Source organism: Ictidomys tridecemlineatus, chromosome 4, assembly GCF_052094955.1.
Source record: "Ictidomys tridecemlineatus isolate mIctTri1 chromosome 4, mIctTri1.hap1, whole genome shotgun sequence".
Taxonomy (NCBI): domain Eukaryota; kingdom Metazoa; phylum Chordata; class Mammalia; order Rodentia; family Sciuridae; genus Ictidomys; species Ictidomys tridecemlineatus.
In genome coordinates, this window is record NC_135480.1 from 58,599,853 (window position 1) to 58,614,328 (window position 14,476).

General features: G+C 34.9%; 1 protein-coding gene across 1 annotated transcript; it reads right to left on the bottom strand.

Moving 5' to 3' along the window:
• Positions 1-5,774: 5,774 nt before the first annotated feature.
• On the bottom strand, positions 5,775-6,731 carry LOC101968414 (olfactory receptor 51Q1). The gene has a single exon (XM_013366299.2). The coding sequence runs from the start codon at positions 6,720-6,722 to the stop codon at positions 5,775-5,777; it is 948 nt and encodes a 315-aa protein (XP_013221753.2). The 5' UTR covers positions 6,723-6,731.
• Between the last annotated feature and the right edge of the window lie 7,745 nt (positions 6,732-14,476).

Here is a 14,476-nt window from a genome sequence, read left to right on the forward strand (position 1 = left end):
AAAGAAATAATGAAGTGGAAGGACTATGTAACAAGACTTATGGAATAGGTACAATGATGTGTTCTCTCTATACATATGGTCTCTATGGTCTGTTAAGATTTGGGGGTATCTATTTAAGACCAAATTAAAAAGAGAGAAAATTAAGAAATTAAGTATATAAGACACTAAAAAGTATAAAATACTTTGTGACGTGTTTGAAAACACCTGGAAGAAGTAAATTGATGTGAGTCAAAAGGAGAGAAAACCATTAGAAAGTGATCCTTAAACAGTCTTCAAAACAGATGTACCTCTGGAAGATGAAATCAAATGAAAAAAATGAGCAGACATCATATATATTAGCAGGTTAGAGATGTTTTCAAAATCATAGTGGAATAACTTATTAATGAATTTAAATCTTGGGTAACTTGATATATTGAGGGAAATAATAAATATAAATATATGAAGAATTAAGTGATAATTAAGGAAGATATAAATAATTATAGAGTAATTATACTGCCAATCACATCTAAAACATTATGGTACAAGATCTTTCCCTTTCTTTAACCACCACATTTTAAATTTATTCCTCTTATATTATACACATATATACATTACACACACACACATACACACACACACACACATTTAATGAGAAAAATTGTTGGAAAACTCTGCAGAAAGACAAATATAATCCTGATGAAGTATACAGAGTTAAATCATATCAGCAAAAAAATCCTGTAAGCTATATTAATGAAAGCAGGTGTATGCACTCTAATTGTGAATATAATTTAAAAATGCAGACAGAAGAATAAAACATTTTAAAATTAAAATAATAGAAATCTCTCAATATGTTTTATCATATTAATGAGGATAATAATGAAAAATATAACTAATAGCAGATTTCAATAAAGGTGAAATGAAAAAAAAATACATCCTACATTAAAATAAATCCATTTATGCTGTGTGTGGTGGCACAAACCTGTAATCCCAGTGGATCAGGAAGCTGAGGCAGGAGAATCGTGAGTTCAAAGCCAGCCTCAGCAAAAGTGAAATGCAAAGGAACTCAGTGAGACCCTGTCTTTAAACAAAATATAAAATAGGGATGGAGATGTGGTTCAATGGTTGAGTGCCCCTGAGTTCAATCCCCAGCAACTCCCTGAAATAAATAAATAAATAAATAGATTTATTAATTTTCTTTATTTGCTAGATCATCTACTTTCTAGCTAAAATAAGATAAAAATAATCTTTCCATTTCTTAAACTATCTTATTTACCATTTTTGAAGGTATCTTTGATCAAAGTCATAGAACTTGTGAGAGAAATGAGTGATTTTACCTATTGCTATATCTGCAATTGAACCCTAACTCCTAGCCATTCTACATTGACTTTGACACATTCTGTCTTACCTCTACATCACCTCTATGGCAGTTATCAAATAGTATTATAGCTGCTGATTTGGGGGGGGGGTAAAAATAACTAATATATGTTATTGTTAAATATTTGTACATTTTTGTATGAAAAAATTAGAAGGATGAACAGAATATTTTTAGCACTTTCTGTAGTTTATACTATACAATAAACTATAATATAAACATAATATAAATTAGTTTAGTAGTTAGTGGATTTTGGAAGATGTATTTTCTACTTTATTTTCTACTTTTGTATAATACATTCACATTTTGTTTGAAGTAATATGAGACAGGGACAGAGGGAGGGAGGGGAGATAGAGAGAGGTAGGGGGGAGGGAGAGACACTGAGAAACAGTCAACTGAGAGTGGTTTGGGAGCTCTAAGGAGCTCAGCCTCATAGTTGGCTTTGAACACTGGTGTCCTGCTGAACACTGGTGCCTCTCTGCCCTTCTCAAGGACCAAGTGTCTCCTGGTCCTAGCACAGTGATTCTCTTCCAGGTGTTTCCATGGGTTGTGGAGGGCCCAAACACTATCCATGGGAACTTCAAGATCCTCTTCCCTTGGCACTCAGGGGTTGAGTGCACATTGGCAACACATCACATTTCATTGCTCACATCCCACTTCACCTGAAGGCAGTGCTAGCCAGAATGTATCCCCTGTAATCAAAGAATAACCTCAGATAATTTGTTTAAAACAAAACAACAGAACATCTATCTATGGCATGCCTGATGTCAGTACTAATAATCCCATGTTTTCTCTTTGTTAATGTGGGCTAATTAGACCAGAGATTTGAAATTTCTAGCTAATTTTCCAGCTTCAATAGAATATTCATACAAATAATACTATTATTTTTACTACTCGACTGTAGTGTGATTCACATTGAAACACTCTATATATTTAATATGTACAACTTAATGGGTCCCTGAAGTTTGATCATTTCCAAGGCCAGTAACTACAAGGTTCTCCCACACCTGGAAGCTAATGAGTAATGAGCGCCCTTAAGGCTTATTTCAAATGTAAAAAAAAAAAAAAAAAAAAAAACCTTGAGATAATGTACTGAATTTTTGGAAAGGTTGTTTTCTTAGTGAAATGTTACAGGATTTTCTTTAGCCATCCAGACTTCCTGCCTTCGTCCCAGTGCCAGTAAAGACAAGGGTGGAAGAATTTCCAGTGTTGCTGAAAACCGGACGAAACTTCGGATCAAGCTAGCTGCCTATAGAACTTACCTGGACTGTAATTTACCTGGAATGTGAGTTAATCTATTGAGACACTGTTTTATCTGGACTGAGACAAACTGTAATCTACAACAAATTGTAACTCAGTATCTTTGCAAATGGTGTCATTGCTGGTATAATTTTTCCAAGGGCTTCTTGCATGGAGCCATCAATTGGCTTGGTATTGTGGCATTTTGTATCCTCTCCTTCTGCTTGTAGCAGATTAATTATGGTGTTTGTGTAAAAACCACTATGGTCGTTATTTAAATTAAACCAAAGGGGGAAATATTAGAATCTGTAAACAAGTCAGGATGGCGCCTGGTATTTTGCCAAAGGGAGTGGTTTGTGAAGTAGCGCCAGCAAGCCATTAAGTGTGGAGATTCCTTATTGGTTGACTGCTGTATCTAGTTTATGCTAATTAAGATAAGTTGTATGGAATGTATAAATACCGCTCCTGTCCTACAATAAAGGGCTCCCACTCCTGCTGTATCAATGTACACAAGTTGTTCGTCACCCCCCGGTTATTTTGCTGCAGCCGGACTTCGGCACTAATCTTCACCAATTAATCTGTCCAAACTTAATCCTCCATTAAGTTTATAATTATTTTGCAACGGAAACTCAGAGAACATCCTCAGTACTCAATGTGGTGATTCAGAAGAAAGGAACCAGAATTGACGTGCATTCTGGAGAAGAGCCCCCTAAGAGAATAGCTTAGGTGGGACAGTACAAAAAGACATTAAAAAAGGACAGTATAACTTAGGTGTTAGTGTCAATGTGCTAGAAATCTCATCAACTCAGATGCACATCTCTTTTGTATAGAATCATTTTTTCTAGTTTACTACCTCTCCTGCCACAAGTCAGGACCATGTGTACTCCCTCAGTAATATTATGGGGTTTTATTTTACATATATTATTTCACAATTCTGACTATACGTTCCTCTTATTTCTGTATAATTTAACAAATGAATTCCCTTATCATAAAAAGATTGAAAGATGAAAAAAAAGAAAAAAGAGTTTAGGCAGATTTCTAGCAATTGTTTCTTCTAATTGCCATGTAACAATGAGAACTCTCTTGACCTTTCTGAGCCCAAACATCTAATTTCCAAAACTGGGTTTCTATTTGCTATGGCTTTTATCACAATTAAATTCTTTACCTAATCTTTTAGCTAGCTGATGAAAGGACATCCTATATATGTGTGTTACATTGTGACCAGATTCAATTACGTAGGTCTCCCTGAATATGCTGTTGAATTGGGGCCTTGGTGCAAATTACAAAAATCCATTGAACTTGAGAACATTTTCTGAGACATATCTCAATATGTTGGGGGGGACATTAATTTTGAAATTTATTATAAGCTTTTGAAAGATAAAATTTTTCTATTCATATGTTAATAGACACTTGGGTTTTTCCCATATCTTGGCTATTGTGAATAATGGTTTCACAAATATGATGATGCAGAGTCTCTTTAAGACCCTAATTTTGATTTATATGTGTCCAGAAGTAGATTACTAGATCATTTGGTAGTTCCATGATAAGCTTTGGAAGACTCACCATTCTGTTTTTCCATAGATGCTGGACACCTGAATAAAGTTATTCTTAAAATTCCTAGGAAGATTCTCAATCTATATGCAGTTCTGAGGTTCATCTTTATTTTTAGATTGAATTTTTTACTGATAATTCTGGACATATGGTGATTAAGAAGTGAGAAGAGGGCAGTAGCATTGGAAATATCCCAGATGCAGGAGTGGGTTAGTGGACATTCCTAGGGAAAACCCCAAATGCATCTCTATTTATATCTCTGTTTAAGTTGGGGCCTTTATCTCTGTCTGTCTGTCTATCTATCTATCTATCTATTTATCTATCATCCATAGAGAGACAATTAAAAATATCACAGAATGAGATTAAAAGAAGGATATAATACTAAGAGCAGCCTATACTCTAAACAGGGTGTTTTTTAATTTAAGCAAAGCTTTTTTCATACCCTTTATTCCTTACTCTTTATTGATAGTATTTACAATTTTGATGAAGGTGGTCCTTCCTTTTACTTCATGTTTCTCTATCAAAAGCATTCTTGCAAACCTGACAGTTTATGTGTGTTTTATATCCAATATCTACTAAAACTTCTTATGGAAGCATAATTGTACAGACTTTATAGATAAAGAAACTGCTTACAAAATGATAAACAACTTTTTCAACTCATTGATTAACAAATCATGATGACACATCAAGGGTATCCACCATAATGAGAGCACAGCTTGAGCCAGTGTAGAAGGCAAAACTAATTTTCCACCATTTTGAGTTGGTTCTGTATATTCACACAAAACAAGTTTCTTGCAATATTCCAGAGATGACTTTCTTGGAGTTCCTTCTTGCACCTACCATCCTCTTTAAGCAAGAGTTTCCATTTCCGAATCTTTGACTCCACCACTAAGTTTAAGTGAACTTTGAATTGGAAATTAGTTTAACAGTTTCTGAAACTCCAAGAGTATTTTCTCTTTGGCTTTTGGTGATTAGTATTTGTTTTTCTTTGCACATAGCACCATTATCCATAATGTTTTGCTTTTTTCAGTTTGGTCTTCTAATTTATGAAGGTTGTCTTTTATTATTTCAGTTTGAGATTATATGAGAACCAGCATTAATTAAACGTTGAAATTTGCTTTAGAAATTACTTATAAGGATATGAACATGTTATAGCTTCGATGAGAATTTTTATATAGTTATCAGAATTTAAATTTTATAAAGCAGAATTTTATATTTTATCATATACTTAACACTGCAAAGAAGGAAGGAAAGGCTTCATATTTTGAATCATATTTTAATTTTTTTTTTCTTTTTTTTTTCTTTTCTCTAAGTCAAGTGATTAGTGAAGTGCAAGGTTGGGTTTTTTAAAAAACTATTGGGGTTGGGGGTGTAGCTCAGGCGTAGAGCACTTGCCTGGAATGCATGAGTCCTGGGTTCAATCCCCAGCCCTGCAAAGAAAACAAAAACAAAACCTATTTCTTATAATTTCCGGTGAAGCAATAGTGATATCTTTTTATTTACAATGGAAGCTTTTTATATACCATTTGCTCCTTTCATCATCTATGCTACTTAAAATTGTGATGGTAATGGTCTTTGCTCCTGACTCCACGTTACCTAATAAAATGACTCCGGTAAATCTAAACTTCAATAGTTAGTGCATTTTCCTCTGAAATAGGAGGCGAGTAATTCCCTGACGGATCTGCTTAGTCTTTGCACTGTAAATGATAGGGTTCATCACAGGTGGGGCCAGCAGGTAGATATTGGCCATGATAATATGGACCAGTGGAGAGGCATGTTTGGCAAAGCGGTGAGTCATAGATACACCAACCATGGGAACATAAAGGACCAGAACAGCCAGAAAGTGAGAAAGACAGTTATTGAGGGCACGAAATCGCTCAGCGCGGGTGGCTGTGCTCAAGACGTTTTTCAAGATGAGTACATAGGAGAGTACAATGAGCAGAGGGTCCATTACAATAATGAGCAGGACCAGGGCAAATCCATACCAGGCGTTGACACGGATGTCAGCACAGACCAGGTGAATCATATCCTGGTGGAGGCAGTAGGAGTGAGAGAGTAAGTGGGAGCGGCAGAAGGGCAGGCGCTTGAGTAGGAAAAGTGAGGGAAGAACAGCCAGGACACAGCGGCAAATAATGGCTAACCCAATTCTACAAATGACCTCACTGGTGAGGATGGAGGCATAATGGAGGGGGCGGCAGATGGCCACATAACGGTCAAAGGACATGGCCAGCAGGACGGAAGATTCCATAAAGGAGAATCCATGGAGGAAGAAGAACTGTGCAAAGCAGGCCTCAAATCTGATTTTTTGAATGTTGAACCAGAAGAGCTGCATGACTGTGGGCAGAGTGGTGAGTGTGAGGCCCAGGTCAGTCAGAGCCAGCATGGAGAGGAACAGGTACATGGGCTGGCGCAGAGACGGCTCTATGCGGATGACAGCAAGAATGGTAGTGTTTCCCATGATGGAGATGGCGTAGAGACAGAAGAAGGGGATGGAGATCCATATGTGAGAAGCTTCAAATCCAGGAATGCCCGTGAGGATGAAGTAGAAGGGAGCGTGGGTGGTGTTAGTCACAGGCCCCATTGATAGATGCAGAACCCAGAATCTGTGTGTTCCACATTAAGAATCTCATCAGTATGCTACCACCACAGAATCACTATCTATTAAATTCAGGATACAAGCATGCTTTTAAGATTGCTTTTTCTAACTCCACTGAGCAATACACTAGCCAGAAACACAACAAACAGGCATGCCTTTTTATAAGTCTCTATTTCAGGTAAGTTCATGTTTTCACTTTTCATACCCCTTGCGCAAGGGGTATGAAAAGTGAAAACTTCATGCTTCCTGCAAACCATATATATATATATATATAGTTTGCATATATATATATGTCATTACATCCCAATGACTCTTATACATATGTACATATGTACTTGCACAAATATTTTGAATTATGGAAATTTGTTTTATTAATAGTTTAAATAACTTTCAATCAAGTCTATAAACAACCCACATTTTACTTGACATATAGGAAAATAAAATTTTACTGATTTATATTATTTACTTGAATAGAAATAGTTTCAAAGGGTAAGTATCAAAATGATGCCCAAGTTGAACACATGTAGATAGATTATAGTAAGAATTTTTTTTTTTTTTTTTTTTTTTTTTTTTTGAGCACTAGAGCAGGAGGAAACTCCAGGGAAAGAGTACAGAGTTGGTTTGTGCAACTTGAGTCTGTTCTTCATAGAAGCTATTCAAGAGAAACTACCACCAGATGGACAGAGAGAGGAAGTCTGTTAGGGGTCAAGGTAATTTCAGGTAATAGAGAATCTAAAGTTAACGTCAAGGGCTGGGGATGTGGCTCAAGCGGTAGCGCGCTTGCCTGGCATGCGTGCGGCCCGGGTTCGATCCTCAGCATCATATACCAACAAAGATGTTGTGTCCACCGAAAACTAAAAAATAAATATTAAAAAAGAAATTCTCTCTCTTTCTCTCTCTCTCACTCTCTTAAAAAAAAATTAAAGCTAACATCAAAATTTAAGCAAGAATTTAGCATGAGGAAAAAAAGGAGCCCTAAGGGCAGATTTATGAGAAAATGAACAATTTAGCAGGTAAGTATAAGTAGAAGAAAAATAAAGGCAATTATGGAGGACTGTCTAAAGGGAGGAAAACAGAGAAAATAAAATCAAAAGCCAATTAATTAAAGGGAATATCCACCGCAGTTTAGAGCAGCTACTCAGACATTCAATAAAATCAGTACTGAAAAGAGTTTAGTTAGTTTAGGGACAAGAATATCACCAGTAACATTTTGGAGGAACAGTTTAGCAGAGTAACTGGAAAAGAAGCCAAATTAGTGGTCTGAGGGATAAATTAAAGGGGAGGGGGAAATGGAGAGATTTTGTAGTTTTGTAGAGTGTGTTCTCAAATCGGTTTATACTGCCCCCTATGGGCGAATGCAGACTTTAATTTTTTTAATGAAAAAATATAATGACTGAACCCTTATTCATCTTTGAAGTGTTCTGGGAATAAAAGCTCAGAACATGTTATAAGAAATAAACAATACCTAGAATCTACCTATAATCTATGTATTCTAACCATGTCCCCCCTGATGAGCTTCTAAGTGTCAAAGTATAATCCTGGGAAAAATCTCTTAAAAATTTAAGAAACTGGGAGAAATGGGAGGAAGAAAATAAAGATAAAATAAATTTTTAAATTAGAAAAATAAAAATATTGAAACTTCTAGAAATTATTTGGTGGAGTCAATATAATTTGGAAGCTTCTAATAAATATGGTCAGGAAAAAAGAAATATAGGCAAACATTCAGAACTGAAATGTAATATAAAAGCAAAAATTGTAGTGAGATTATAGAGACTAGTGAGAATCACTGATCAAATAATAAACAACAAGAATTGAAATGTCCTCTGAGGCTTAAACTGTAAATCAAAAGACAAGAGGCCATAAACTAGGTGTGGTGGTGCATGATTGTAATTCCAGTAATTTGAGGTAGGAGGATTGCAATTAGAGAATAGCCTGGAAATTTAGCAAGACTCTGTCTGAAAATAGAAATAAAAGGAGCTGGGAATGTAGCTAGGGCTAGGGATACCCCTGAGTTTAATCCCCAGTACTTGAACAGCAATAACAGCATCAAAAGACAAGAGGCAAAAGCAAAAATTTATAAAAATCTCCTAGCACTGAGTACTAATGATCTTGATTAATATACCTGAGAAGTTAACAATTTATCAGATATTCCAAATAAATATATTTAATAAGATAAATAGTTGTACAAGGATAAAGGAAAGAAAAACCTGAGACAATTTGCAGTGCTGCCCATCCAAATGCTGTGCAGAAGGAAAATGTGTCTGCAGCCAGGAAATGGCAGCTGCACGGGGATCAAGTGGGGCTACCTGGCCCAGACATTTTAGCCCTTCAATCAGTGACTGCATTCCCGTGCTCTCACAGGTACTTTTGGCCACAGTTTGGCCCCTATGTCTTGTTAATTTTTTTTTCTAGATGGTAGCCACACATCTTTTCTTCACATATATGATACTTCCCCTAGTTCTTAAACTGCAAGTTTTTTATTTTATTTATTTTTAGTTTGGTTAATATAAATATTAATAGGGAATGAAATTATACTTCATTTTGAGAGAATAATGATTATGAGCCAACAAACTAAGGTCTTAAATGGAATTAAAAAGCACTAAGTAAGTTGTCATATTGAAAGGATTCTTGTAAGCTGACATCAAGATTTCCAAATATTTTTTTTTGAGCTTTAGTATTTTAAACTTCACAAACAACAACAAAAAGAATGAATTTGAATAAATTATATCCCATGCTTTCTTAATTATGTAAAAATGATTCCTAATATTATATACAACTAAAAAAGAAACAATAAAAAAGAAAGAATGGGTAGCTATGTAAGATGATGGATATGTTCACTTGCTTCACTACAGTAACCATTCTACTACACACACTTTTCCCCATAACATCATGTTGTATACCTTAAATGTACACAATAAAATTTATATTAAAATCTTGCAATATTTTCTCTCAAGTAAAATATCTCATCATGTTGTAGTTGAACACAACTGAGACCGTCCATGTGACATGCTTATCACTGAATGACAGAGAGTAGAGAGATGAACGGTGATGGCAGCAACAATGTTTGCCCAGTTTCCTTGGTGCTGTGCAATGTTCTAGAACTTTTCTTATTTTAATTCACTTCATTTAATAATTGCATAATGGCTGTCTTTCATATTAAATAATAAAAAATGTATAGTGTTGATGAAAATAAGTATTTATTTTTTTGAAGAGCCAGGAATTCTTGATGGAAGAAGGGATCTACCATCTGTTTTGTGGTTTTAAAAGGGTGGAGAAAGTGATAAGATGGAAGACAAGATGATGTAGTGACATTCACAGGAAATGGCAACCTCCTTAGCTGTCTCAAGTGGGCCTGACTGAAGATGTGGTGGGAACCAAGACAGGAAGTAGTGAGAACTGAGGGCTCCAGAGGAGGAGGATAGAGTCTTCACAGGGCTTTAAGCCAGAGAGAGACTTCATCACTTTTTTTTTTTTGTTGTTGTTGTTGTTGGAAAGGGAATGTGGGCAGGTAAAAACAGGATAGAATTAGGGGTACACAAACTCTCTGAAGACAAGCAGGTGAGAAATGTATGAGTATGTGCATTCATAAGTATGTGCATTTGTGTAAGTATTCATGTGCACATGTCAGGTGATAGGGGTAAGATCAGATAGAAAGTGAGATAGATGCGAGATTCCAAAGTCTGCTGGAGAATACTTAAAGGTTTATACTTGGTATTTTTGAACTCAGAACAGATTTAAAATTACTGAATATGTGTTAGGAAAAACAAAAGATACAAAAAAGAGAAGATGGGAAGGAGTGGAAAAAGGAGGGATGAGGTAAGGAAGGAGGAAAGGAGGAAAGAAGGGAGGGAGGTGAGGAAAGGAAGGGTAAGGCATAATACCAGTGAAAACCTGGTAATACAATACATTTACTTTTCTGCAAGGCAATTATTTCTACTTTTTAAAGTAATTATTTAGATAAGCAAAATTTTTAGAGAATTTCCAAGCAGGTGGTGAGGACTTCTGCATTGTACTTAATCTTTAGTTTCTCCTAGCTATGCTTCTTTCTATCAGTTGTCCTTGTGAAGTAAGATCTGGACTCGGTAGCTGGGAAGTATTAAGGAAACTATTTCCTTAATTTCGCGTCAGCTCTAACCTCACAAACCCTTACTGTGGGGCAAAGTAATTTGCAAGCCCCTGACTAATTTCAAGCAACTTTTGTTCATTCTTCATTCACAATTTCCCATATTTTCTTAAACTCACCTCTTTCTGAGACATTTGATGAACCATTTGCAGGACAGAGAGGAAGACTCTTGTGCACTGAGGCTACTTCAGCTTTGATGGCCACAGGTTTGAGATAACAAGGCATAAGACATCAGAGTTCCACTTTGTACTCAGTGGGAGCATAGTGACCACCTCTGCATGAAATGCTTCATGTTTCCTATCTGTCCTATCTCCTCACTCTAGTCTGCCTCCTTTTAGGATGTCTCTGAAATGGGTCTGTTTAATTCTTCCCCTTGTCTTCACAGAGCATCCCCTCCTCTCACTCATCCCCTTCTCTTACTTTTATTGCTAACCATCACTGGAGCAGTCCAGCCTTACCTGAGTGTTCTCTGTTTGTTTGTTTGTTTCTCAATGCTCTTTGGTTTCTATTCTCTGCTCTGTGGTTGAGTGTGATTATATGTTCCTGAATATCACAGCCTGGAATACAGGATATGAGTGAGGAGACTTCTGTCAGGATCTTATAGGAGTGTAAAACTTGTGCTCTGAGACCTGAGGCCCTAAGGGAGAGAACCAGGAAGCCAATCATTCCTTTTCACTAAAACAACAGGCAGAAAACCTTATTATAGTCAGGTTCCAAATCTTGAGAGAATGTGATGTGGTTGAAAGGTTCTTTTGGAAATTAGTTCTGAGAAACTCTCCAGCCTGGGTTGGTTAATATGGGGACATGGTTGGAAAGTAAATTCCAAGATCTGTGCCCTTCAGGGAAGGGTTAACTATGTTTCTTAAGAGTATTGTTGTCAAGGATGAAAAATTTGTTTTCAGTTTACTTAAAAAAATACTCATTCAAACTTAAATTTGAAGTGTCACAACTTTCATATGCTGTTCCCCTTCTAAAGACAAATCCTAAATTAAAAATATTTTAAAATTATTATACAAATGTAAAGCCAAGGAGTAAAATCTCTTCAGTGAATATGCAGACACCTAGTTCAAGGAGAGAGAATTAATAGTAACAATATGGGAAACCATGAATAAAGTTCTCTGCTAGATCTCTATGTACCAGCAAATGAGCTGACAGACACATGGATATCTGAACATCTTGTGAGGTACATGCAAACAGCCTAACTCCTATCCTAGCAGATGTTGTCTCAGTGATCATTAGTGCCCTCCTCCTTACTGCTGTGCTTTATCTGGTTTGAGAGGGATTGTTCAAAGTTGGAGCAGAGCTGCCCTTTCATATTGTCATGGCATGAATATGAACAAACTCAGAGTTGATGTGGTAGATTCTCAAATCACAGAGACAAATGGATTTCCCTCTTCCAGTGATCTACAGGGAGCAGCTGTGTCATGCATTGAACTTCTTCCCCAGGAAAAACTGGATCTCTGCTCAGGCCAGAAGTGACTGTGGTGTTACTAGAGAAAATTGACCTAGGACTTTACATGTGGATTTATTGAGACTGTGTTCTCCATAGTTAATAAGAACCAGCAGCTGTTCAGGTGTTTTAGGTGTGTCTTGTGTTTTATTAAGGAAGGCCCAGGGTGCTTCCTTCAAATATGGCTTGCCTTTGTGATCTGGGGAAGCTCTACCTCTAAAACACTACTACTACATCAGAAGGGAGATTGTGATTGGAGAGCAAAATGTCAAGTTATAAACCCTGAAAATGAAGAAATTAAATAACCAATACAAATTGGGAGTAAAGATTTTGGAAGTTATTATGAAGTATTTGATTATTTTACTTCTAGTGGTTGAGGATCAAAAGACACAATTTAAAATTGACAAAGTGATAAAGTAACATACGGCATATTTATCAGTAAAAGGAATATTGGTAAAATCGGTAAAAATGATAATATTTGTAATTTTTGAAAATGAAGAAAAATGAAGCATACAAACGATTTGTCTCTTATGCATATTTGAACAATAAAAATAATGTTCATCTAGTTTATATATAGAAAAAAACTGTAATGAAATTGAGATACAACTTTTTATTCATCAACTTAGCAAAATCCAAGAATATTAAAACACACCCATGGGCAAATAAATAAGCAAATTTTATGGAGGACATTGAAAATATTGTACCAAAGCTGTACAAACTCTGTAACCAAAATTTGTATCAAAATTGTATCAAACTTATATAAGTACACAGTTCTTTACTCAGCAATTACATCTCTAGAAATTGAGTTTAAAAATGTATTTTTAAATATATATGTGCAAACTGGCATATTTACAGACAAGATTTTTCAATATAATGTCATTTGTAGGAGTATAAAATGGAAACAATTTAGATATTCATTAACTGGAAATTGGTAAATAAATTGTGGAAACATACAGTATGTCAGATTTTGCAAAATAAAATATTTAGATATGAAAATGTTGTTTATGAGTGACCTCAAAAATATAGATATATGTTAAAAATTAAGTAGAGGACACACACAATTTTCAATGGAAAAAAGTATAAATCACATAATTTCTTATTTATGCATGATTTTTTTTCCTAAAAGGAAATATAATAAACCAAATTTTTGTGTGTGTCTGGAGAGAGAAGCCAAAATGAATAAAATATAGACTAAAAATGAATATTTTAAATATATACATACACTCCATGTTTTTGAAATTTGAGTCCATGAATGTGTAAACTTGTCAATATTTTAGTAAAATGCAGATATAAAATTAATCATTAGTAAGAAAAATAGAAGCTAAGAAATAAAATAGCATTTAAAGGCATGTTAAATTCTTTATTTACATAGAGTGACAGACATTGTTAATAACTTGGAACTTTAAAGATTAGTGGTATGAAACATTGTTGACTACAAAAAACAAGCGAACAAGAACTTTCTGCTAACTCAGAAAGTTTCATCTGAGGTATCTGGAACCTAACTCAGAGGTTAGGACTCCGAACTGGAGAGTTTGTGAAAATCAATGTGCAGATAAGTTAGATGCAAATATTCACCCATCACCACCACACAGACAAACGGTTATTACACTCTAAAAATGTTGTACACCATTCTTTTTAATACACATTACACATTTTATTGGCATATAATAATCATAGGTAAATGTAGTCATTTTATATGTAAATTGCTCATTAAGAATTCACAAAATAAATACATCACATCTTCTGATCTCAATCCCAATCAAGGTATAAAATGTTACTATGCCTAATCGTTTATTTTGGGAAGTGTTTCATAGGCATTTAGAAAGAGTGTATTATATCATTATGTACAATTATAATGAACAAATAAAAATGTGGAAGGAAAAATGAAAAAAGCGAAAAGAGTATTTGTTATATAATTGCTTATTGGAATTATTAATTAGATAGAAGGTTTAAAAATGTTTTCCAAAGTTTTAAAAATGTGTATATATATATATATATATATATATATATATTTTTCAGCTTCAATGCTTAACTTGGAAAACAATAATAAAACCTATAATAAAATGAATCATTCTGGATTCATCTACTTAACTTTTAGTTTTAACAAATTGTCCTTTGCACATCAGCCCTTTGAGATTGTTATCAACTGTTTTCATTTTGTCAGCT